Genomic DNA, 22,012 nt, shown 5'->3' with positions numbered 1-22,012 from the left:
GGAACTGAAGAGATGGAGAAAATCTCATGGATCGGTCTTTATTCAGAAGGACGTGGCTGGCCATTCTCTGAGGCCCTTGCTCCAAGAGATGGATGGGATCAGCCAGAGGGAGCTCCCTCTCTCCGACTCATGTAGAGAACCGTAGGGATTGAGGTCAGAGGTCACTCTCCCCGTAGAGGGCACTGGAGAAGGCCACATAGTCCAGGGCTCCACCTGGAGCCCCGGAGCCCTTGTAGGGTGTCATACGACGGATGCAGTACTCGGCCTGCTCAGCGGGGAGTTCCCGCCGCAGCTCTTCGGGAGTGATGTAGTTCTGGGGGAGAAAAGGTTGTTGAGGACCCACAGATCCTGTTCCCTGTCCCAGCCCGCCAGCCCCCTCCACCACCTGGGACTCACCTTATCTCCTGCCAGGATCTTGAAGGAGGCCACAACTTGCTCAGCTGTGTCGGTCTCAGCTGTCTCTCGGGTCATGAAATCGATGAAGGCCTGGAAGGTCACGACGCCGGCTGCGTTGGGGTCCACCATGGTCATAATGCGAGCAAACTCCACCTCTCCCTGCAGGGATAGAGGCCGGGCACCGTGCCCATCGTGGGTGCTAAAGCCAGAAGGCTCCTCATGTGCCCTCCTAGGGACTGTCCAGCTTTGGCTTGACAACCCGAGTTACAAAGTGCTCTCTTTCCTCCATAGACTGCCTCAGCCTTAGCTCTGGTTTTATGGGGAGTCCTTTCTATTAAGCTGAAGCCTGCATCCTGCCCCTGGCGATGCCCCCTATTGCCCTTTGACCCTGATCTTTTTCTCTGGAACTCTCTGTAGTGCAGTTTCTCTGGGTAAAAATGTTGCAAGCTCAGGCTTTCAAGTCACATACAACCAAGTCCCAATCCTAGCTGTGTTCTTGAGCAAGTTAATTTTTTTTTTTTTAAGATTTTATTTATTTATTTATTTGAGAGAGAGAATGAGAGACAGAGAGCATGAGAGGGAGGAGGGTCAGAGGGAGAAGCAGACTCCCTGCCGAGCAGGGAGCCCGATGCGGGACTTGATCCTGGGACTCCAGGATCATGACCTGAGCCGAAGGCAGTCGCTTAACCAGCTGAGCCACCCAGGCGCCCATTGAGCAAGTTAATTTACCTCTCTGAGCCTTTGATAGCCCCTACGTGAAATGGGGTCATTCTGCCTAGCCCCAGTGGGCGTGATGAGCGGGAAATGAAATGCATGTGAAGGTGGGAGGGATACAGTAGGTGATCACAATGTAGGGGAGAGGCACTGATGGGACTCCTGCAATGCAGTTGGGAGCACTCACCAGGTCATAGCCCATGGAGATGAGGCAAGCCCGGAAGTCGTCAGGCTCCATCATCCCGTTACGCTTCTGTGGCGCATGAGTAGATATCAGACTTGGTCATCCAACCCCACCAGCCCCCAGGTCCACCACCCCACAGAGCTGGGCCCCTGCTGACCCGGTCAAAGTGGTTGAAGGATGCCCGGAACTCGTTGAGCTGCTCCTGGCTCAGGCCCTTGGCATCTCGGGTCAGTACCTGGTTCTCCACCTCATTGATAGTGCGGGCAATGGAGGTGAGCAGCTGCTCCCAGCCTACGCGGATGTGCTGGAGAACGGGGGGCAAGCCAAATCAGTGGGCGGCCGGTGCCTGGCCCCTCGTTCTAGCCTCACTCCCAGTCCATGTGTGACCCTGGGCAGGTCTTCCACCCTGTTGGGCGTTAGTGTCTGCCAGAGCCCTTCCTGCCTTGACATTTGATGACTTACTGTGTATTAAGTCTTGATCACCCAGTTGTGGCCAGTCCTGGCCTGGCTTCAGACTGCTACGTGACTCTGGACGAGTCACTTTCCCTCATCTGATCTCAGTGTCCCCGTGGGCGCATTGGGGGACCTGGCCAAGCTGCACCGGGGCCCCTCCTGGGGCAGACGTGCCGGGTCCAGCCATGGCTGCCCCGGGCTTCCCCAGCCAGTGCCGCCTCCCCGCCCCTTCTAAGCAGGCGCCTCTCACCTCCATGCTGTAGACTGTGTGCTTGTTGTCGAACACCAGGCTCTCCTGCAGCAGCTGGTGGTCACCCTCCAGCCGGTCAATGTTGCTCTTATAGTTGATGATGTTCTGCTCCTGTTGCCGCAGCCCAGCCATCTGTTCTTCCAGAGAGCCGGCCGTCCCTGTGGCTAGGCGGCCCACCTCCTGTCGGGGGGCCCAGGCAGGATGAGAGCTCCCAGCTCCCTGTGGCCCCGGCCCTGGCCTCGCTCCCCCAGCTGGGCCCCACCATCCGAGCCGTACCTCCACCTTCCCCTGGATCCAGGGCCCAATGGCATTGGCTTGAGCCGCAAACTGTCGCCGGAGCCTCTCGTTGAGCTGCTGCCGGGCAAGTTCTTCCTGCAGTGTCTGGTCACGGCTGGGCACCAGCTTTCGGACCTGGGAGGAAGGGTGCTTATGCCTGGGGCAGTTCTGGGAGCCAGAAGATGGCTTTGAGGGGACATGGGCTCCAACCCCTAGCAGAGCCCCGGCTACTCTGAGCCAAGAGGTCTGGGCTTACGTGGACAAGCTCTTGGGCAAGTCACACGACCTCTCTAGGCTTGTTTCCTCGTCTGTGAAATGGGGCCGGTAACTTACTGTAGTGGTTTTATAAAGATGTCCACACCCCAGGCTTAACTCCACTTCACATCGGGCCCGACAGGAAAATGCTGCTGTTAAGGCCATTTTGCAGCAGAGGCCATGACAGGCAGGGTGACATGTCCAGTGCCCCACAAAGGCTGTGACAGACCCCAGATCCGAAGGTGGACTGGAGTCTCCATAGCTTGGGACACGTGAGGTTCCGGGGTGGTTAGAAAGCACAGGAGTGGGTGAGAAGCAAGGAGAGGTCACAGGCACCACTGACCATGTCCCACTTGGTGTTGATGTCCTGTGGTGTGAGGTTGACGTAGGGATTGGTGGAGCTGGGCCGCAGTCCGTATGTTTGGCAGATCTTCTGGATCTCACCCTGGATACCCAGGATGGCTCCTCGCTCTCGGTCAGCCTCTGGCAACGTAGCCTTGAATTGCTCATGTGCAGTCAGCAGGCTCTGGGAGCGACAGGCAGGACCCATGAGCAGCACCCTCCACTTCCCACGGGCAACGGCAAGGGCAACAGTGTGCCGCAGGCCACCCGGTGGGTCTGCTGCAGGCCTCCTGTTTGCCAGCCCAGCATTTGGGAACTGCGGTTTCCCAACCCCATTCCCCAGGAACCCAAAGAAAGGGCTGATGGGGTTCTAGGCCCGCTTCCCTGTCCCCCCCAGCCCCCCTCCCCACTTGGAACCCCCACATCCACCTGGGTCTCCTCCACCGAGTGCACCAGCCACACATCTTGCAGGTCCTCCACGGCCCCATCCAGCCAGTTGTTGAAGGGTGCTGCCCGCCGGGCAAACTCCAGCTGCAGCTGGTCGATGGTCTCCAGGAGCTTCTCCATCCGCTAGGGGCCACGGGGATGGCGAGTCAGCAGCCTGCCCAACGGGCCCCTCACCAGCCTCTGGTCTCCAGCCCCCAGCTCCCTGGCCCCCAAACCCACCTCCAGCGCGTCCCTCCTCTTCTGGGTCAGTGTGCCCAGGTTGTCCCACTGGTCGCAGATGGCCTGGCAGCGGCTATTCACTGAGGCTGCCTCATGGTAGTCCAGCTCACTGGGGGCGAGGAAGGGGATGACAAGGGGGTCAGACCACAGATTTCCTCCTGTCTGCCCTCCTGGGACTGGAAGCTGTGCCCCAGATGGTGAAGGCGCAAGGCAGCCAGGGCAGGTGTGGGTGAAGCAAGGCATTCCTGGGGGGTGGAGGTGGGGGTTCCAGTACATTCCTTGGGTAGGGGGAGCCTGCGGGTCCTCAGCTCCAGTCCTCTGGGGAGCTTCGATAGGGAGGGGGAGTGCGATTGTGCGAGAAGGGGCGGGTTTACAGGAGGAGGTGGGGAAGCCAAGGCTGATGGGGAGATTTTGAGCTAGCAGGCCAGGGCCTGAAGCTGAAGGGGGTGGCCAGGTTAGGGGTAGGCCATGGGGGTGGGGCAGCCCGAACATGGGTAGGGGAGAGTGTGGACCCCGCGATGGGGACAGGGTTACTGGAGGAGGGACGGAGCAAGTGGTGAGGGGGAAAGATGTGGAGGGAGAACTGGGGAGAACGAAGTTTGCGGAGGGCAGTGGGGAGCAGGGCGGGCGAGGGGAGAAGCCAGGTAGGGTAGTTGTCCCCCGGGGGGCGGGACCAGCAGCGGGCCACGCCTACTTGAGCTCCTGGGCCAGCGCGGCGATGTGCTCCACGCGGTCCTGGTGCGCCGCCAGGTCGCTCTCAAAGGCTTCATGGCGCCGCAGCAACGTCCGCACCTCCTGCAGGGAGGCCGACTGGTAGTCGTGCTGGCTCAGCATATCCTCCTTCCCTACTCGGAGAGAGGCCCGGCTCAGGTCACCCACCGGCGGCCGCGGCGGGAGCTGGGGTTCGAGCTGAGCTGGGTGACCTTGAGGAGTCCTCCCTCATCTGTGAAATGCAGGTGATTACACCTGCTCAGCCTATCCTCAGGGTCTGTTCTGCGATGCCAGACTGATAAAGTTAAGTGAAACTCCTGTTCTGGGCATGGCCTGTAAATGGCTTCAGCATCCCTGATCCTGCACGTCTCAGGGTGGCCCTTGTACAGTTTGGGTCTTACTGGATCGCAAACTACCTCCCAATGACTCTGAGCCCAGTGAGCCCCCGACCTGGTTTCCTTAGCTCACCAGTTTCCCCAGAGCCTGGCACAGTGCCTGGCACTTGGGAGACCTTCTAGGAATATTTGTTGGATGAATGAATGATGAATGTAAAAGTGCTTTGAGAATGAATTACATTACACAAATAAAACCATAATAATAATCGCAGCCCCTACTATTTATTGAATGCCTCTGCATTTTGCAGAGATGCTAACAGGCTTAAAGATCCAGAAACCTCCTCAGAGTCCCATAAATAGCTGTATATTTAAGGAATTCTCGTTATATCAAACCATTGTTATCCTTCATGCCCATAATCCACTATTAACGTTTGTTCATTATTTTTAGGCAGGGCTCATTTATTTGTAGGATTAAAATCCCTGATAGAATACAGAATGAATGTTTTCATACAGAGTGATATATCTGACTCATGCAGTTTTCTGCCATCAATATGCTCTGAGTCCAACATGAGTGCTGTTAAGGTTGGGGACTCACCTGCCACAGGTACAAATAAAATGCTACATGACCAATTAATCAGAGCTGACCTACAGAAGGCCAGAGCCAGGAGACAGGGGCCAGAGTTTACAGATGAAGAAACTGGGGCCCAGAGAGGAGCAGTGACGGCTGCATAGCAAGTCAGGGTGGTTCTAGAAAGCAGGTCCCCACCTTCCCAGCAGAACACCTACTCCTGACCTGTGCATTTTGCCAGGACCCCCACCACCATCATACCAGTCTCCACCCACCCCAGGACAGACTCAAGCCCCATGAGGTGTACCTACCCCGGGTCCAGGCTTCATGCAAGGAGGCCTTCTGTTGGAATTTCTCCGCCAGGTGCTGGAGCCTCTGCAGGCGCCGGATCTCCGAGAGCAGCCAGTCCTCATAGCCCTTCTCCACTTGCTCCAGCCCACGCCATGCGTTGGCGATGTCCTGTGGGGCCAGCAGAGGCACCTTCCATCATGGTTCGCCCATTGTACAGGTGGGGACACAGAGCCCCATGTCACCCGGAGGATGTGGGCAGAGGGGGGTGGTCACCCCCTCCCTGGCCTGGCTCACCGAGACGAGCTTGCCCTCGGAGGGCATGAAGGCGGGCCGGTGGCTCAGCCGCAGCTTGGTCTGCAGCGTATTGAAATTGATCTCCAGCTGGCACTTCTCCTGCACTCGGGGCGGCTTGTGCAGGCGCCGGTAGTCCCGAAAGTCCTCCAGCTTGCACTGCATGGCACTCATGCTGGGCTCGCCCACACGGTTCTCCAGCCATGGTATGGTGCGGCGGATCCATTCCAGCAGCTGCCAAGGCCAGGCAGGTGCAGTGCAGAGAGTTCTGAGCTGGCCTGCTCACCCCGCCCACCCCTCGCCACCCACACCCAGGCTGTGGCCAGAAGGCCAGGCCTCAAGCAGAATGGGGGGTCCCCACTAATCAGGGAAGGAGTCAGATGGTCAATGTCTGAGCCTGGTCAGGAAGCAATATAGGCTGGCACAGAGCAAAGGGCCAGGAGATTGCCTAAATATGGGTGAACAGATAAAGGGACGAGGGAGCGCATGAATGAATGAGTTCAGGAATGAATGAATGAGTGAATCCATGAATGACCAGGAGCTTGGATAGGCAGAAGGGGCAGGAGATGTGAAGATTGCAGGAGGAGGCAGGAGCAGGCCAAGGACACTCTGAGGTGAGGGAGGCTTCACAGGCCCAGGCCTGGGCTGGCCAGGGTTGGGAGAGCACAGGTACAGGAAGGGGAGGGACTTCTTTGGCCTCAGACTCACCTCACTGGCAAGCTTCTCGTACTCCTGCATCAGCTTCTCATTCTCCTGGTTCACGGCCAGCACCTTGCAGATCCTATTGGCGGCCGTCTCTGCCTGTTGTGGGAGTTGGAAAAGATGGACACTAGAACAAGTCGCTGCAGACACCCCAACCCAGCCTTCCTCTGTAAAGCCCTTAAAACCTGGGTCCATGCAAATAGGGCAGCACATCTTTTTAGATGAGGAGGGAGCTTCCAGGCCAGAAGCCTCTGCTCCTACGTTCCCCAGAGACTGAGTATAGGCAGATGGGACAGTGGCACTCCCACCCATGTGGGACCCAGCACCTCCAAATGTTGGGATGCTACCACGGTTGGGCCCCTCGGTCCACACGCCCAGCCCAGGCAGCAGCAGGGAACGGGGCGGGGGGGGCTTACCTGCTCAGCCCCGGCGAAGGCATGGTAGAAGCAGGAAACGTAGGTCATGATGGCCTTCTCATCAGGCTTTGGGGTGTTCACGATGTCTAGGGGACAGCAGTGAGGTATTTATTGGCCAAAGCCAGGCTTGGAGAATGGGCTCACGCCCCTAACCAGGCAGAAAGCTCCCTCGAGACGGGAGGGGTGGAGACATCTAGTCACAGCCAGAGATGCCAGCTACCCCAAACCCAGCGTCTGCCTCTTCCCTGAAGCCCTCTCTGATCACCCCAGGGCCCAGGAACATGTTCTCTATGGGGTGAGAAAAGCGCGAGGGAGCGGGTGAGTGAGCAGACGCTGCAGCCCCTGAGAAGCACCAGCCCACACTGCCTAGTGTCTCTAACCATCCCATCACTCTGTGGGTCCATCTGTCTGTCTTTTCCCCAAGTTCTCATCCATTGATGCCCACGCATCTAGGGCACCAGACACAGTAGGTGCTCAGAAAACGTTTGACTAAAGCCTTGCTTGGGCAGAAGGACAAGAGGCAGGACCTGCCCCTAAGGAGCTCCCATGCTCCCAGGTGACCCAAATAACTGAGATATGAGGCAGAGGGTGGTGCCATAAGGGAAAAGGCAGGAGACGCTGCTTCCACTGGTTGGACAGGGGCAGGGGAGCAGGATAGAGGTCTCCTGGAGGGGGGGCCTGGGACAGGAAGGATTTTTACTAGAGGGTAGGTGGAGGGGGAGAGCATTCCAGGAGGAGGGAAGAGCAGGGGCAAAGAGGTGAAGGCTGTACCATGCCTCTGGTCAGTAAGTGGAGTCCTCGCTTCCTCTCACCTTCTGCATCCAGCATCCTAGGGATGTCCAAGTATTTCTCTGACACCTCGAAGGCAGTGTTTAGGTTGCCAGTGGGGTCATCCTTAGGTGGGAGGGAGCAGGGAGAGGTGAAATGTCGGCCGCGGGTAGAGGTTGGGGAGTCAGGGTTGGGGGCAGCAGAGGCCTACCTTGCGCAGTTTGGCATAGTCGATGAGGTCGGGGCGGTGTCGGTGGATGAGAGCACAGAGGGCCAGGCCATCCTTCCAGCTGGACCAGGAGAAGGGCAGTCAGGCCTGGATTCAAGCTGAGGCTGTGTCCCACCCTCACTCCAGGAGCATCCCCATCAGGACAGCCTCATCAGTAAAATGCAGTCGTCTAAACTCCTTGGCTTGGCATCGGAGGCCCTTCATTCCCAGATCTAGACCATCTCCTCCAAGCGCATCATGATTCCTTCCCATACCCTGTGCTTGGGCCACCCCAGTATCTGGATGTTTTTGGCAGCCAGGTTTTCGCTCACAAAGTTCTCTCCGGCTGGAATGCCCTTCCAGGGATGTCTCCAATGCACGCGCACTCAGGGATCCTCCCTCCCCCTCCCGGATTCAGTTCCACGTGGGCTGAGTCCTCCTAATCTCCGCCACCACCGTTCCAGGAGCCTGGCTGGCCCCAGGGCCCTTTCGCGGGGCGCGCGGCAGGGAGAGCCCAGCGGAGGCGCGCGCGCACGTGCACGCGCACATGCCGGCTGAGGACAGACCTGGTGTGGAAGTTCTGCACGTTGACGTTGCGGTATGGTGCTGTTTTCCGCTGGCACCACAGAAGCAAGCCTTCCTTGGCGGAGGTTTCTGGGTGGGGATGTGGGGAAGTGTCGGCCGGGGAGGGGTCTGGGCCAGCCCTCTCCCCCCGACCAGCTTCCCCGCCACTCACCCTCCACAGAGATGTCCTGGATGGCGAAGCGGAGGATGATGGTCCAGATCATGCCCAGCGTCATCTTCAGGTTCCCGTCGACAATCTCTGTAGGGTGAGGAAAGGGGACAGGTTCCATCTGGCATTCAAGGCCCGTACTGCCCCAGCTGCCTCCCTCCCCTGCTCCATTCCTTGGCCCTTGACCCCCATGCCAGAGCTCATACTTAGTCATTCTTCAGTCATGGAACACCTGCTACTCCCGGGTCCTGAGCCAGCACTTAGGGCACATTTGCCCCTTAACAGTCCCTCCTATGAGGCATGGACAGTTAACCCCACAGTTGAGAAGACAGGCTCCCCAAAGTGGCTTGCTGACGTCAGGACGGCCCTCCCCCAGCCCCAGGGCCTCCCCCTGCCACCCCCTCACCTTCAGCACCGATGGACACCAGCTTAACCCCCTTGCTGGCAATGAAGTCCAGGGCCTTGTTGACATTGGCGATTTTGTGGAAGCGCATCTTGCCTTTGTCTGGCCTGGGCAGCCTCTCTCCTGGGTGTAAAAGGAGGGGTCAGGGGTCAAAGGTCACAAGAAGAAGCTGAAGGCATTGTCCTCAAACTTCCCCCTCCCCTACCACATCCCCTCCAGGTTCTCTAGTGTTTCCCCAGCTCCCTGGATTCCCCTAGGTCCTGGGGTCCCCATGCCTTGATTTGCACTCCTCACCTGAAATGACCTCCAAGAGCAACATGAGCTTGAGGCCATTGCGGAAATCCTCCTCCATGTTTTCAATCTGGGTGCCAGCCTTGCGCAGGTGTGAGTTGCACCAGGCAGTGAAGGTCTGGGGGCAGAGACAGCACTGAGACCCTAGCCCTGGGTCTGGGGGACATCGGGGTAGGTCTCAGAGCCCCCGCCCCAGAGTCAAGTCCTGGCTCAGCCACTGACTTGCTGTGCATCCAGGACCCAGTCCCTTTTCTCCCTGAACTTTCGTTCTCCTGGAAAAGGACACATGGGCTCTAGGGTCCGCACAGTCCCAGTTTAGACTTGGGGTATGCCAGCTTTGGCCTGTCTCAAGCACTGGAGGGGGTTTTAGAAAATTGTAAAGCATATGCTCCAAAGCGTGGGGACCCTCTGACACACAAGGGCCAATGCAGGGTGATAACTGCCCTTCTAAGGCCTGCAAAATTCTGGACCAAAGCCTACCCAGTTCTGAGGGTTTTGCCTGAGGGATTGTGCATCTGTATTACTGTCCTCTTAGCCCCACTGACCGCCCAGGGCTGTTGTGAATGGGCCTCCAAGTAGAACGCGAGGGTACAAGAGCTTTGCAAGTCATGGAGGACCAGCTGGGCACAAGGACCAGCCTGACCCAGTTCCTGGAGGTGACTGCCTTCCCCTCTCCCTAGAGGCAGCCTCAGCCTCAGCCTCCATCTGGGACGGGAGGGCTGCTATGCAGCTCTGTCTCTATTGGGGGTGGGGGTGACCTGAAGCCTGATAGTACATTTCCACCAACCTACGAAGCCCTCAAGCCCTGCGTTCTGCCATCATCTGTAGGGTCCTTGGTAGAGTCTATACTTGGGCTCCAAGCCCAGCTGAGATGCTCACTCACTGTGACCTGGAGTATGCCCTTTGCCCTTTCTTGGGCTCAGTCTCCCCATTTGCATAATTAACTGGCCAGACTTCATGATGTCCCAAGGTCCTTCTTCCTCCAATCTGGTAGGATTCTAGAATTCAGAGCATTCCCCCCACCACAAAGCAATTAATCCTGGGAGATGACCCTGGAAGTTATTTGGAATTATTTCCCTCACCCAGCTTCCCTTCCTGAGACCAGCTTTTCAGCTGCCCTAGAAGCTGGACATGAAAGATGATGCTTTAGGGGCACCTGGGTGGCTCAGTTGGTTAAACAACTGCTTTCAGCTCAGGTCATGACCCTGGAGTCCCAGGATCGAGTCCCGCATCAGGCTCCCTGCTCAGCGAGGAGTCTGCTTCTCCCTCTGACCCTCCCCCCTCTCATGCTCTCTCTCTCTCAAATAAAAAAAATATAAAAAAAAAAAAAGATGATGCTTTAAATATGTGAGGGACTGTCATTGCTGAGGAAAGGGAGTGAGCTTCCAATCACTGGAGGTGTATAAGCGAGTGCTGAACACTACTCGATGGGGCCCCAAGCACAGGAGAAGGTAGTTGGATTCTCCGTAGTTCCCTCCAGCCCTGGAGTCTGAGATGCTCTGGGTCTAGATAAAGCAGGGGGAAAGGCGGGACTGGGTGGGGCTTCCACGGTGGAGGAAAGGGCATCCTTCCATTTGACAAACACGACTTAATAAGATGTAGTCCCTGCCCTATAGGAGCTCGCAGTCAATCAAAGGGTCGTGTTGGTCTGAGAAGCGCTGGGAGAGACTAGTGTCAGGGAGAAGAGGGATTCAGATCAGGTGGGGGACCTCTTGGGGAAAGCTAATATTTGACCTGAGCTGCAACGGAAAAGCAGGAGTTATTCGGACAGGGAAGGGCAGGCAAGGGCATTTTGCAGGCACACAGGCAAATGCTCAGCAGTGAAAAACAGCTGCTAGGTCTGTGGGGTTACAGTTATCTGGGTGCCACTGGAATGAAGCTGGGGGTGTTGGGGTATAAGTGGTGAGAGGCAGGCCGGAGGGGCGGCAGGGGCCAGGTCATGCACGATCTTGGGTGCTAAGCCAAGGAGTTTCAACTTGATCCTGAGGGCAACAGGGCATCAGGGAAGATTTTGGGCAGAGGGAGGTGGGCAGAACCGTGTTTTAGAAATCTCTTTCTGGTGGCAGAGTGGAGGCAAATGGCTTGGCAGAGCAGGAGGGAGAAGTGAGAAGGTGACGACTGGGATGGGGTGAAGGGGTAGGGGGGAGAGGCGGGGAGGAAGGGTGTCAGGAAGGGTCAGAGCGATGGGATAGAAACACTCTTCCTTGCTGAAGTATAAGCTTCCTAAGGCAGAGGACTTATTTTGTTTCCTGCTGAAGTCCTGACACCTAACACAGTGCCTGGCCCCGAGTAGGAGCTCCCTAAGAAATACTGAATGAATGTTTTGGGATGAGGTTGAATGAAGAGGACTCAGGCATCAGGCAGGAGCTGGAGGGAGACACCAGGGGGAAGGGCAGGTGTAGGGCGGGGCTAAGCTGAGTACAGAGATGCTCAGGCTGGAGGAGAAAGAAACTCGGGAATGGCCAACTTCCAGGGATGCTGATTAATTTACAGAGCATCTACGGTTGTGCAGCCGTTGAATGAATGGATGAAGTGGGTGGCTGTAGGTTGGGTTGGAAGGGTATTCCTGATATTTTGTTAAATGATGCAGGCAAGTTACAGACTAGTGTGTGTCTCATGAAGGGCATGTGGACCTGGATCTGAGGGAAACCTGGTGGGTGCCAAGCAGATGGCAGCTGGAGCCAGGGGCAGGGATGACATCACTGGGAGACTGCCAGACCCAAGGACCGCAGCCCTGCTTGGAGACAGGTGCAGGAGGAACCAGAGGGGAAGCATGTCACCCGGGGCACTCCAGCCTAGTCAGCTGAGCCTCCCGGACTCTGGGGTCATCTCCTGTCATCTAACCCAGTAGAAGTGCTCTGATTCTAAATCCTGGGATTCTCAGATCCTGCAAATTCCACTGAGCACTCCTGTTCCCTGCCCTTTCCTGGAGACACACACTGTTGGCAAATGCTCAGCAGGGTCCAATGACTTCACGGTGTCCTCCCTCCCCCTGGCCTGCCACTCCCCAAAGTCTCCTCACTCCAGCCCGGATCATTTTCTCTTTTGGGAACCCAGGTGTCCTGCCCCCTCCACTTGGGAAAGTCTGGGAATGAAAATAGATCAGGGAGGGGGCCCCAGTGCCCTACAAGGCTGGGCCTGGGCAGCAGCTGCCCATGTGCCCCACTCCAGCTTCCCCAAGCTGCTGCCTCAGCACAAAGTGTCCATCTGGCCGGAGAGTCAGGTTACTGTGTAAGGGGACCCAGGCTCCCCTCCTCCTTGACCTTGTGGCCTTTTCAGCAGACTTAGGGCCCCTGGGTTGGGGGGGGTATCTTGGGAAGGAGTGGGGGTGGGGCAAGCAAGGGGCAAAGACCCTCAGGTTGTGGGGGTGGTCCTGTTTTCTGACAGTATATGATTTGGGTCCTATCTCTGCCCCTTTCTGGGCCTCAGTTTCCTCATTTGACAATTGGGATGGAGTGGCAATGAACCCCAGGGTGGAGAGAATAGAGAGGAGAGAGTGGGGAGGGGTCTGGGATGGTTCTCTCCTCCCCCACATTCCCAAGTCCACTAGGTGCTGGCTGCAAGTCCTCAGGGTGGGGTCTAAGATATTTAACTAGAGAGTCGGGGGCCTGGGGAGAAAGATTATTTTCCCGACACCCCCCAAACTTGGATCTCCTGGGCTTCACCCAACCCCTTTTCGCCAGCAGAAGTGGGACAGTGGGCCCAGGGTAATGAACTCCCGGGGGGTGGGACCCTAGAAACTCTCCTTGTTATCCTAAACCCCTCATGAGGGCTCCCAGCCCTCTCTTCCAGCTCTGGGAGACAGCAGAGGACTGATGGGCCGAGCTCGGGCTAGGGAGTGGCACTCTGGGTCTAGACGGACTCTGCCCCCGACTTGCTGAGTTGCCAAGGACAAATCGCCCAGATTCTCAGGCCTCAGTTTTGCCATCTGGAAATGGGTGAGCACTCACTTTCCGCTGCTGCTTCTCCCAGGCCGGGTCGAGCAGTAGGTCGCGGTCCCAGTCCTCCTCCTGTTCCATGTACTCGCCGCCCCCGCTGCCGCCCACGAAGGGCCCCTCCCCGACCCCCAGACCCTCGGGCTGCATCACCATCATCATCTTGCTCGGGCTCCTGGCTCCGCTCCGCTCGGCGCTCTCCGGAACACCGGGGCCGCGTTAAGTAGCGCCCGGCCCAGCCCCGGATCGAATTCGCGCTAAATATGGGGGAGGAGGGTGGGGCCGGATGGGGGCGAGGGCGCTCGGGTCGGGACCAGGCAAGAGGTTGCCCTGGGACCAGAGGACTGCAGGATTTGGGGGCGCTGGGGTGGATCCCAAGGCGGAGATTCGGGGCTCCCGTTCTGGCTCCGCCTCTTGGGCGCTGTGTGACCGTGAGAAAGCCATGGCCCTCTCTGTTTCCTCACGTGTGCAACGGAGATAACGATAATAGTAGACTGTAGACCGCTCTAGAAGCTGTCCCTTAGGCCTCCTCCTGACCCTCTCCTGGTGCCGCGCAGGTGGGAAACAGAGAGCCCTATCCCCATTTCACAGTCAGACACACCGAGGCGCCGACCTGTTTGAATGTTTTCTGGGGTGATGGAGACACTCGAGCATGGGGAGGGGTTCCAGGCCAGCTGGATGAGGCGATGCAGGGCTATTAATATCGGGGCGGCTGGGGGCTGAGGGGGAATGTGCTGAGCCGGGAAACCCCGACGCCACCGAAGACTGCAACTCAATCCTCCAAACCCGCCAGCGAGACCAGAGGGCGGGGCTTCTGCGGGGGGCGGGGCTCCGCGGCTGGGCGTGGCTATAACGTGCTGCCCTCCCCGGCTCTAGCGCCAACGGGATTCCAAGCTTCTCCGTGGCTCATGCGGCCGTCCAATCACATGCCTGCATCTGCCGGCAGCTCCCGGTGACTCGAAACTCCCTTCGGAGCTTCTATTGGTCGTAGCAGGCATCCGTCTGCCACTATCCCCGCCCCAATACGGAAGCGGAGGGGTACTCGGGATCCGACAGCCGGTGGGTCCAGGCCATGGGGCAGCTCTGGGCGGTGGGGAGCGCGGAGGGGACGCCCGCGCGGCTGCCTCTCGTGCTCACTGCGCTGTGGGCCGCGGCTGTGGGCCTGGAGCTGGCCTATGTGCTGGTTCTGGGTCCCGGGCCGCCCCCGCTGGGACCCCTGGCTCGGGCCTTGCACCTAGTGCTGGCCGCCTTCCAGCTGCTCAACCTGCTGGGCAACGTGGGGCTCTTCCTGCGCTCGGACCCCAGCATCCGAGGCGTGATGCTGGCCGGCCGCGGTCTGGGCCAGGGCTGGGCGTGAGTGGGGCGCGGGATCTGGGGGCTGGCGCGGGGCTGGGGGGGGAAAGCAGGAGCCTTGGACAGGGGGAGGTGCCCTAGAACCAGAAGATATTAGAACCAGATTACAATAGGATCCGCTTGTTAGAGCCAGAACACTCTTTTACAGCCTGGGATGGTAGATCCAGAAGAAATATTCATTCACTTACAAATATTTAATGAGCACCTACTATGTGCAAGGTACTGTTCCGGCCACTGAAGGTTCAATAAAATAGATTCCTGACCTCCTGGAGCTGATTTCAGTGGGGGAGGAGGCAGATGATAAGCTACAGGCATAATAAATAAGGAAATTATATAAAGTGTTAGAAGATGTTGGTATGGAAACAAAAAGTAGAGCAGGGTAAAGGGTGTGCAGGTTGCAGTTTTAAATAGGGTAGTCAAGGTAGGCATTTGAGCAAAGACTTTAAGGATGTGGGGGAGTTAGCCATGTGGGAATCTGGCGGAGAGTGTTCCAGGTAGAGGGGACGACAGTGCAAAGACTGAGGCAGTTATGTGCCTTGCATGTTCAGGAACAGCAAGAAGGCCAGTGTGGCTGGTGTGGAGTGAGAGAGGGAGGAGAGAGAGGGTAGAGATAGAAAGACCTTGTGGGACATTGAAGGTTTAGCTTTTTACTGGCAGTGAGATGGACAGCCATTGTAGGGTTTTGACTTAGATTTTTTTTTTTAATTTTATTTATTTGAGAGAGAGAGGGCATGAGAAGGGGGGAGGGTCAGAGGGAGAGGCAGGCTTCCTGCTGAGCAGGGAGGCGGACATGGGACTCAATCCTGGGACTCCAGGATCATGACCCGAGCCAAAGGCAGTCGCTCAACCGACTGAGCCACCCAGGCGCCCCTTGACTTAGATTTTTAAGGATCAGCCTGGCTGCTGGGGTGAGACCATAACCAGAAGGAACCAAAGCTGGAATCAATCAGGGAGAGTCGTTAAGAGTCTCAAGCAGGAATCCTGGGGAGAGTGCATGGTGATTGGGACCAATGTGGTGACCGCGGAGGAAGTGAGAAGTTTGCCCCTGGATGTTAGAGGCCAGAGAAAGGCCTTAGGACTGGGATGTCTGAGCTGCAAGAGCCCTCGGACCCGCAGTGCTAGAACTGGAAGGGCCCAGGCAGGGGTGTTCGGCCTGCATTTCTGTATGATGGAGCTGAGGCTTACTGAGGGCAGTGGCTGTGCCTGCTTCCCCAGGATGGGCTCAGAGGCCGACCGGGCATGGTAGGGGGCCCTCAGAGCTGGTGGCAGAACTGACGCTGTGGTTCCTTCCCTGCAGTTACTGCTACCAGTGCCAAAGCCAGGTGCCGCCCCGCAGTGGGCATTGCTCCTCCTGCCGCGTCTGCATCCTGCGCCGGGATCACCACTGCCGCCTTCTGGGCCGCTGTGTGGGGTTCCGCAACTACCGGCCCTTCCTGTGCCTGCTGCTTCATGCTGCGGGCGTCCTGCTGCATGTCTCTGTGCTGCTGGGCCCTGCCCTGTCAGCCCTCCTGCGAGCCCACGCGCCCCTCCACACCGCCGCCCTCCTCCTGCTGCCCTGGCTCATGCTGCTCACAGGTGGGGAGCTTGGGAGGCGTCCACAGAGGCAGAGGCCCTTGCAGTGGGCCATTCTGGTGGGGGGTGGGATTTCCCGCTGGTTCTCCTGGTGATGTCCGGGGATCCCAGTTCCAATGTCATTTATGGGGGGTGAGGGCAGCCTGAGATTCAACTGGGTGTGCAGTACAGTAAAATACTGGGCCTTGACCCAGGTACAGAGTTCTGGCTAGGAGAATCAGGCAAGGATTCTAGGTGTTGGCAGAGAAGGAAGGACTGGTGGGAGTTGGGGGGGGGTGGTTGGGATGGGGAGGGAGCATTCTAAATGGGGGTGCATTCTAAGTGAGCGTTGCAGACAGAACAAAGAGTTCTGGTTGGGCAAGGAGTAGGTTGGGCAAGGAGTAGGTTCAGACTGGATGGTGGAGACCCTCCCTGAATGCTGGTGTGAGGAGAGAGCCCTGACTTGACTGGACAGTAGGGAGCCATTGAAAGCTATAGGCAGAGGGAAGTTCCCGTCTTTGGAAGCTGGGAGGGGAAGACATGGATCAGGAGGCTGACCGAGAGGCCATGTTCTGGATGACACATTTATTCCTCTTTCTTCTGACACCCTCCCCTCCCTGAGATAAAAGCCCCACTGTTTTTTATACTCTTTGTTGTCTCCGCCTGAAATGCCTTCTCTCCCCTGACCCCTTCCTCCTGACCCCTCCATGGTCCCTCTGTAACCTTGTCCTGCAGTTACTAAACTCTCTGAGTACTCTGAGTAGTAGCTGTGTCTCGTCCTATCCAAGCCCAGCTCTGTCCCTACAGCCCGGAGGGGTGGGCGGGGGAATGGCCTTGGGAGGCCCAGTGGGCTTGTCACTGTCTCGCTCTGACCACACTGGCTCCCTGAGCAGCCCTCCTCTGCGTCCTTGATGACCCTGTTTCCACTGAGACACAAGCCCTCCAGCCGCACCTCCCTGCACCCCGCCCCTCTGCAGCCATTGCCTTCTCAAGCGCTGGGCCCTGCTGAAATCGTGGGCATCTGGAAGTCCGGGCTAATGGCCCTCTCAGTGCCCAGTTGGTCAGCTTTTGACCTTCTCTCCATTTGACTTCCTTTACTTACTCCCACATCCACCCTACACCTTGTCAGAAGCCAAAGCGTGTCACCTCCCAAATCACGCCATGAGCCATTCACCCCTCTCCGTCTGCTCCCCACCTCCTCTCCTAGCCAGCTCTCACACTTCTACTCCATGAGCTCCTGCCCTCACCTTTCCGTCAACACTTTCCCTCTTCACTGCCCCCACATCCAGCTTAGAATCCTCATTTCCACCATTCTCCTGCCAACATCTCAACCCTCTTGGCTCTGTCTTCCACGGTGCCTTCCTGTCTTCTCTGAGTCTGCCGCTGGTCGCTGAGAGCTGGTACTTGGTGGCAGTTGGTCCCATGCCACATTCATGGCGCTGCTGACCGCAACAGGCCTTCAGTCATGGGTGGCCATCCTGGTTTCTCATAAGCTTGCTCCCCCCGAATGACTGCAGCTCCATCCTTCCCACTCTCCTGTTCTCCAAGCTTCCACCTCCCTTGAAATCCATCACAGAAAATGAGATGTCAGTTGGTACATCCAGAATTGTCTCATCCTCAGATCCGGAAGCCAGGCTGACTGCCCCCAGCTTCTCCTGGTGTCTGGCCCTTTCTCCCTGCTTGGAAGCCTCACTATGGCCTGCTTCTCCTCCTGCTGACCCAGTCCCCCCTCCACTGGCTTTCTTCGGCTTTTCCCACCTGTACAAACCCTCTCTTCACCCCACATCCTCCTCCTCCCTATCTCTTGCCTCTTGGCTCTTCTCTTAGCAGCCAAGCTTCTTGAAGGACTTACCTGGGCTCATAGGCTGCTTTTCCTCACCTCCCACTCACTCCTGTACCTGCTCCAAACTGGCTTCTGTCCCCCCTCCCCTTCCTGAGAATGCCTCGGTCACCACAAAGCCCAGAGGACCCTTTTGAGTTCTCTTTGCTTCACGAGACCTTTCTGCCTCATTAATACTGCTGGCCTTCAACCTCCTGGAAAGGCTGTACCCTGGGCGTCTCCAACAACTCTTACTGCAGGGTTTCCTCCTAAATTTTTGGTTTCCCTCTCTTTTCTTGATCGGGTCCCAAAGGACCTGGTTTCCTGATGCTGAGGGCATGGCGCCGCTCCCATCCCACTCTACAGTCTGGCGGGTCTTAGAACTGCCAACCACCTGCAGATCTGCATGTTGGGCCTGGGCTTCTCTCCTGAGCTTCCAGAACCATCCACATACTCGTCTCACAGGCATCTCTCCATCCTGCCTCAGGACCTTCAAACAGAATGTTTTCTCCCCTCTTCACCTACCAAATACCTCCTTCAGATGCCACCCAAGATGTACTTAATTAAAGCAGATGAAATCCACTTCCTTTAGCCTCCTAATAAGTCAGCTTAGCATTTCCCCACATAGCCTCTCTTTTTTAATGAAGTAGAATTCATATAACATGAAATTCATCATTTTTTTTTTTTAAGATTTTTTATTTATTTATTTATTTGAGACAGAGAGGATAAGAGACAGAGAGCATGAGAGGGAGGAGGGTCAGAGGGAGAAGCAGACTCCCCGCCGAGCAGGGAGCCCGATGCGGGACTTGATCCTGGGACTCCAGGATCATGACCTGAGCTGAAGGCAGTCGCTTAACCAACTGAGCCACCCAGGTGCCCCGAAATTCATCATTTTAACCACTTCCTAGTATATCATTCAGTGGCATTTAGTACCTTCACAATGTGGTGCAACCATCACCACTAATTCCAGAACATTCTCATCACCCCAAAAAGAAACCCTATTATACCCATTGAGCAGTCACTTCCTACTCCTCCCTGAGGCCCCCAGCTCCTGGTAACCACTCATCTACTGTCTGTATGGATTTGCCTGTTTGGGACATTTCACAGAAATGACATCATCTATGTGCCCTTTATGTCTGGCTTCTTTGACTGAGCAGAATGTTTCATAACATCCTGTAGTTCATTAGTTCAGCAGATACTTACTAGCTACTGTGGGCCAGAAGGTGCTGTACTTTCCCATTGTAACACACATCACATCCGTAATTAAGTAACTGAGAAGTCATCTCTTAACGACTTGTCTGTGAGCTCCCTGGGGTCAGAGCTGGTGTCCACCGTTCATCCTGGTGCCTGCCACCGCGTCTGGCACGTGGGAGGTGCTCACAAGTTTGTGGTGAATGCAAGTCGGATGTTGGGCAGAGGGCTGCGTCTGCCCAGGTCACCGGCGTGGGCTGGCCCGGGAGTAGCCACTCAGCGTTTACTGAGCAGAGGAAATGAGCCCTGCTTCGTGGTGGAGGGTAGGGAGTGGAAGGAGGGCGGGAGCTGAGCTTTGGGAGGGCTGAGCCCACGGCTGCCCCCTGACCCTCTTGCTTTCTTCTTGCAGGCAGAGTGTCTCTGGCTCAGTTTGCCCTGGCCTTTGTGACCGACACGTGTGTGGCAGGTGCACTGTTGTGCGGGGCCGGGCTGCTCTTCCATGGGATGCTGCTGCTGAGGGGCCAGACCACATGGGAGTGGGCTCGGGGCCAGCACTCTTATGACCTGGGCCCTTGCCACAACTTGCAGGCGGCCCTGGGGCCCCGCTGGGTCCTCGTCTGGCTCTGGCCCTTCCTGGCCTCCCCATTGCCTGGGGATGGGATCACCTTCCAGACCGCAGCTGATGCGGGCCTCGTGGCTTCCTGACTCCAGAAGGAGCCGGAGCTGTTCAGGGAGAGGGTAGCAGGAAAGGGGGCTCCTAACTCCTTTCGGGCCCATCCCCAGCCTCCCGTCCCGTCCTTGGCCTTGCCCCTGCCCAGCCTGGACTCCAGTGTCCAGGGCTTGGGTCCTGCAACTCTGCCTCTGTTGGCCCCCCGAGTAGAGTGGACAGTTGGTAAGGGGCTGCTTGGCCAGCCTAGTCACCCCTTTGCTGGGTTAATAAAGCGCCCACTTGGTTCTTGGACTCTGTCCATCTTTCTGGGTTTCTGGTCCCTCGCTGTTGCCCAGGCTGCTGTTTCTGGTTTCCTCTGATTGCCACGCATGGGAACCACAGAATGCCTGAGGGCTTAAGGGACCAGGGCTCTTCCTGTGGCTTTGGTGTGGGGGGCTGAGGCACCAGCAGACCAAGGTGGCGTGTGGTGATCCAGGGAACGAGAATCCAACATTCTTTCCCAGGTTCAGTGCTTTATGTTTAGAAGCCTCTCCATAACACTCACTGTGCCTCCCTCTGGCTACTCTGGTACCAGGGGCAGCAATCATGACGGTTGATGTGAGAAGATCATGGGGCAGTGAATGGAGGAGTCAGGATTTGAACCCAGATCTTTGTGCTTTCTCCTTCACCCTTGCACAGCTAAGGAAAGTGAGTAGCAAAATCGAGGCAGAGAAATCAGGTGGATGTTCAAGCATCAGCTTCTTCAGAAGCTACCTGTTAAACATTTTTATTTAAATATGGTAAACAGACTTCCAGTTAAATGTAGCAGGTTTAAATACATGGGTTTACCTCTGTTTCCTTTTAAAATCTAAAATGATAGTAAAGACATAAAACAGATACAAATTTACAAGGACAAAGAAAATAGAAAGGAGACAGGAATAGATCAAAGAGCCTGATGACATTCTGAAAGATGGGAAGTGGATGGGGGCTCATTTCCTCTCTTAGCAGAGAATTAGAAGTTAATTCCTAGAGGGAGGGACCAAGAGGCAGCCAAACTGCCCCCCCCCCCCCCGCCCCCAGGGCCCTGGAGAGGCTCAGGAACTCTCCTGGCACCATGGAAGGCAGGGTTTGGGACTGACAGTAGGGACTGACCCAAAGTCTGTATGAGGAGCAGCTAATTGCCCCTTCCCCCCACCCCGGGGCCCCCTTGCAGCCAAGCAGCTACCCCTCTGAGGTACAGATGGGGGCTATTCGAAGAAGCTTTGGGTCTCAGGGGAGGGTTGGGGTGAGGGGCTGGACCAAAAATGGGGTTAAGTGAAGAAGTCTACAGATGCTGCCTTGGGTGGTGGAGATGTCATCCAAGGACATGGCAGGCTTGTCACCCAGGAACGCTCAGAGAAGCCCATCCTTCTGAGAGGCCCTGCCCATACCCACAAACCTTTGAGCTGCTAGGACTTCTTTGTTTTCCCAAATGGCACGTTCAACTGCTAGTTCTTAATGGTTAGGAAAGTGGTGTGCCTGGCATTTTGTGCTGTACGGAAGCATGGGCCGACTTCTTGTCTCCTCCGCTTTCTGTTGTTTTTATTAAATAGTAAGGAGATGCAAGAAAATATTTAGAAAATAAATTCCCTCCTTCCCCCCATTTAAGAAACGGATACCATTTCCTTTGAAGTCCCCACTGTGCCCCTCCCCGGTGGAGAAAACACTGTACTGTCTGAATCATTCCCTTGCTTTGCCTTGTAATCATATTACCTAGGTTTGTATTGGTTTTGCATGTTTTTGAATTTTATATAAATGGAATCATACTGTGTTTTTTCTTCTGTGACTTGCCTTTTCACTCAGTATTATGTTTCTGAGATTTATCCAGATGAACGTGTAGAGCTGTAGGGCATTCCATTCCTTCTCCTTGCTGTATAGTGCGCCATTGACTATACCACAACTTATTTTTCCACTGTCACCCCTATTGTAGGACTCCCTAAGATCTATTCTTGGTCCTTGCTCTTTCATATAAATTTTAGAATCCACTTGTCAAGTTCCACCAGTAAAAAATACCTTTGAGATTGTGAATGAAACCCAACTGAATCTAAAGATCAACATCCATATGAAACTGAAATTGCATTTTTCAGTTCATGAACATGGCGTGTCCATTAAATGTTTTCAATAAAGTTATATACTTTTTCTCATAAAGATCATGCCTTTTTTGGTTAGATTTATTATTATTATTATTATTATTTAAGGATTTTATTTATTTATTTAATTGA

General features: G+C 56.1%; 2 protein-coding genes across 2 annotated transcripts; one reads left to right on the top strand and one right to left on the bottom strand.

Moving 5' to 3' along the window:
• Positions 1–22: 22 nt before the first annotated feature.
• Positions 23–13,413, bottom strand: ACTN3 (actinin alpha 3). The gene is made up of 21 exons (XM_035013326.1): positions 13,204–13,413; positions 9,257–9,371; positions 8,966–9,085; positions 8,563–8,649; positions 8,393–8,480; positions 7,830–7,908; positions 7,663–7,744; positions 6,851–6,936; positions 6,441–6,533; positions 5,736–5,966; positions 5,462–5,609; positions 4,231–4,381; positions 3,537–3,645; positions 3,300–3,440; positions 2,872–3,054; positions 2,274–2,408; positions 1,998–2,177; positions 1,452–1,598; positions 1,298–1,363; positions 397–555; positions 23–313 (listed from the first exon to the last, which is right to left on the bottom strand). Exons 1-21 carry the CDS (start codon positions 13,348–13,350, stop codon positions 155–157), a joined length of 2,706 nt encoding a protein of 901 aa, XP_034869217.1. The 5' UTR covers positions 13,351–13,413; the 3' UTR covers positions 23–154.
• A 777-nt stretch (positions 13,414–14,190) lies between these two features.
• On the top strand, positions 14,191–21,938 carry ZDHHC24 (zinc finger DHHC-type containing 24). Its single transcript, XM_035013335.1, has 3 exons — positions 14,191–14,541; positions 15,839–16,116; positions 19,512–21,938. The coding sequence occupies exons 1-3, from the start codon at positions 14,261–14,263 to the stop codon at positions 19,805–19,807; spliced, it is 855 nt and encodes a 284-aa protein (XP_034869226.1). The 5' UTR covers positions 14,191–14,260; the 3' UTR covers positions 19,808–21,938.
• Positions 21,939–22,012: the final 74 nt, after the last annotated feature.

This window comes from Mirounga leonina, unplaced genomic scaffold (assembly GCF_011800145.1).
Source record: "Mirounga leonina isolate KUSES-001 unplaced genomic scaffold, KU_Mleo_1.0 Mir_166, whole genome shotgun sequence".
NCBI classification, from domain to species: domain Eukaryota; kingdom Metazoa; phylum Chordata; class Mammalia; order Carnivora; family Phocidae; genus Mirounga; species Mirounga leonina.
Note: the sequence above shows the minus strand (reverse complement) of the source record. Positions and strands in the feature narration are given on the sequence as shown.

Coding starts and splice junctions, on each gene's coding strand:
- ACTN3 (XM_035013326.1), bottom strand. CDS start 13,350: ATGATGATGGTGATGCAGCCCGAGGGTCTGGGGGTCGGGGAGGGGCCC. Junction 5,610..5,735: donor CCGAGGGCAAGCTCGTCTCG/GTGAGCCAGGCC, acceptor CTGGCCCCACAG/GACATCGCCAACGCATGGCG. Junction 3,646..4,230: donor GCGCTGGCCCAGGAGCTCAA/GTAGGCGTGGCC, acceptor CCTCGCCCCCAG/TGAGCTGGACTACCATGAGG.
- ZDHHC24 (XM_035013335.1), top strand. CDS start 14,261: ATGGGGCAGCTCTGGGCGGTGGGGAGCGCGGAGGGGACGCCCGCGCGG. Junction 14,542..15,838: donor GGTCTGGGCCAGGGCTGGGC/GTGAGTGGGGCG, acceptor CCTTCCCTGCAG/TTACTGCTACCAGTGCCAAA. Junction 16,117..19,511: donor CTGGCTCATGCTGCTCACAG/GTGGGGAGCTTG, acceptor TTCTTCTTGCAG/GCAGAGTGTCTCTGGCTCAG.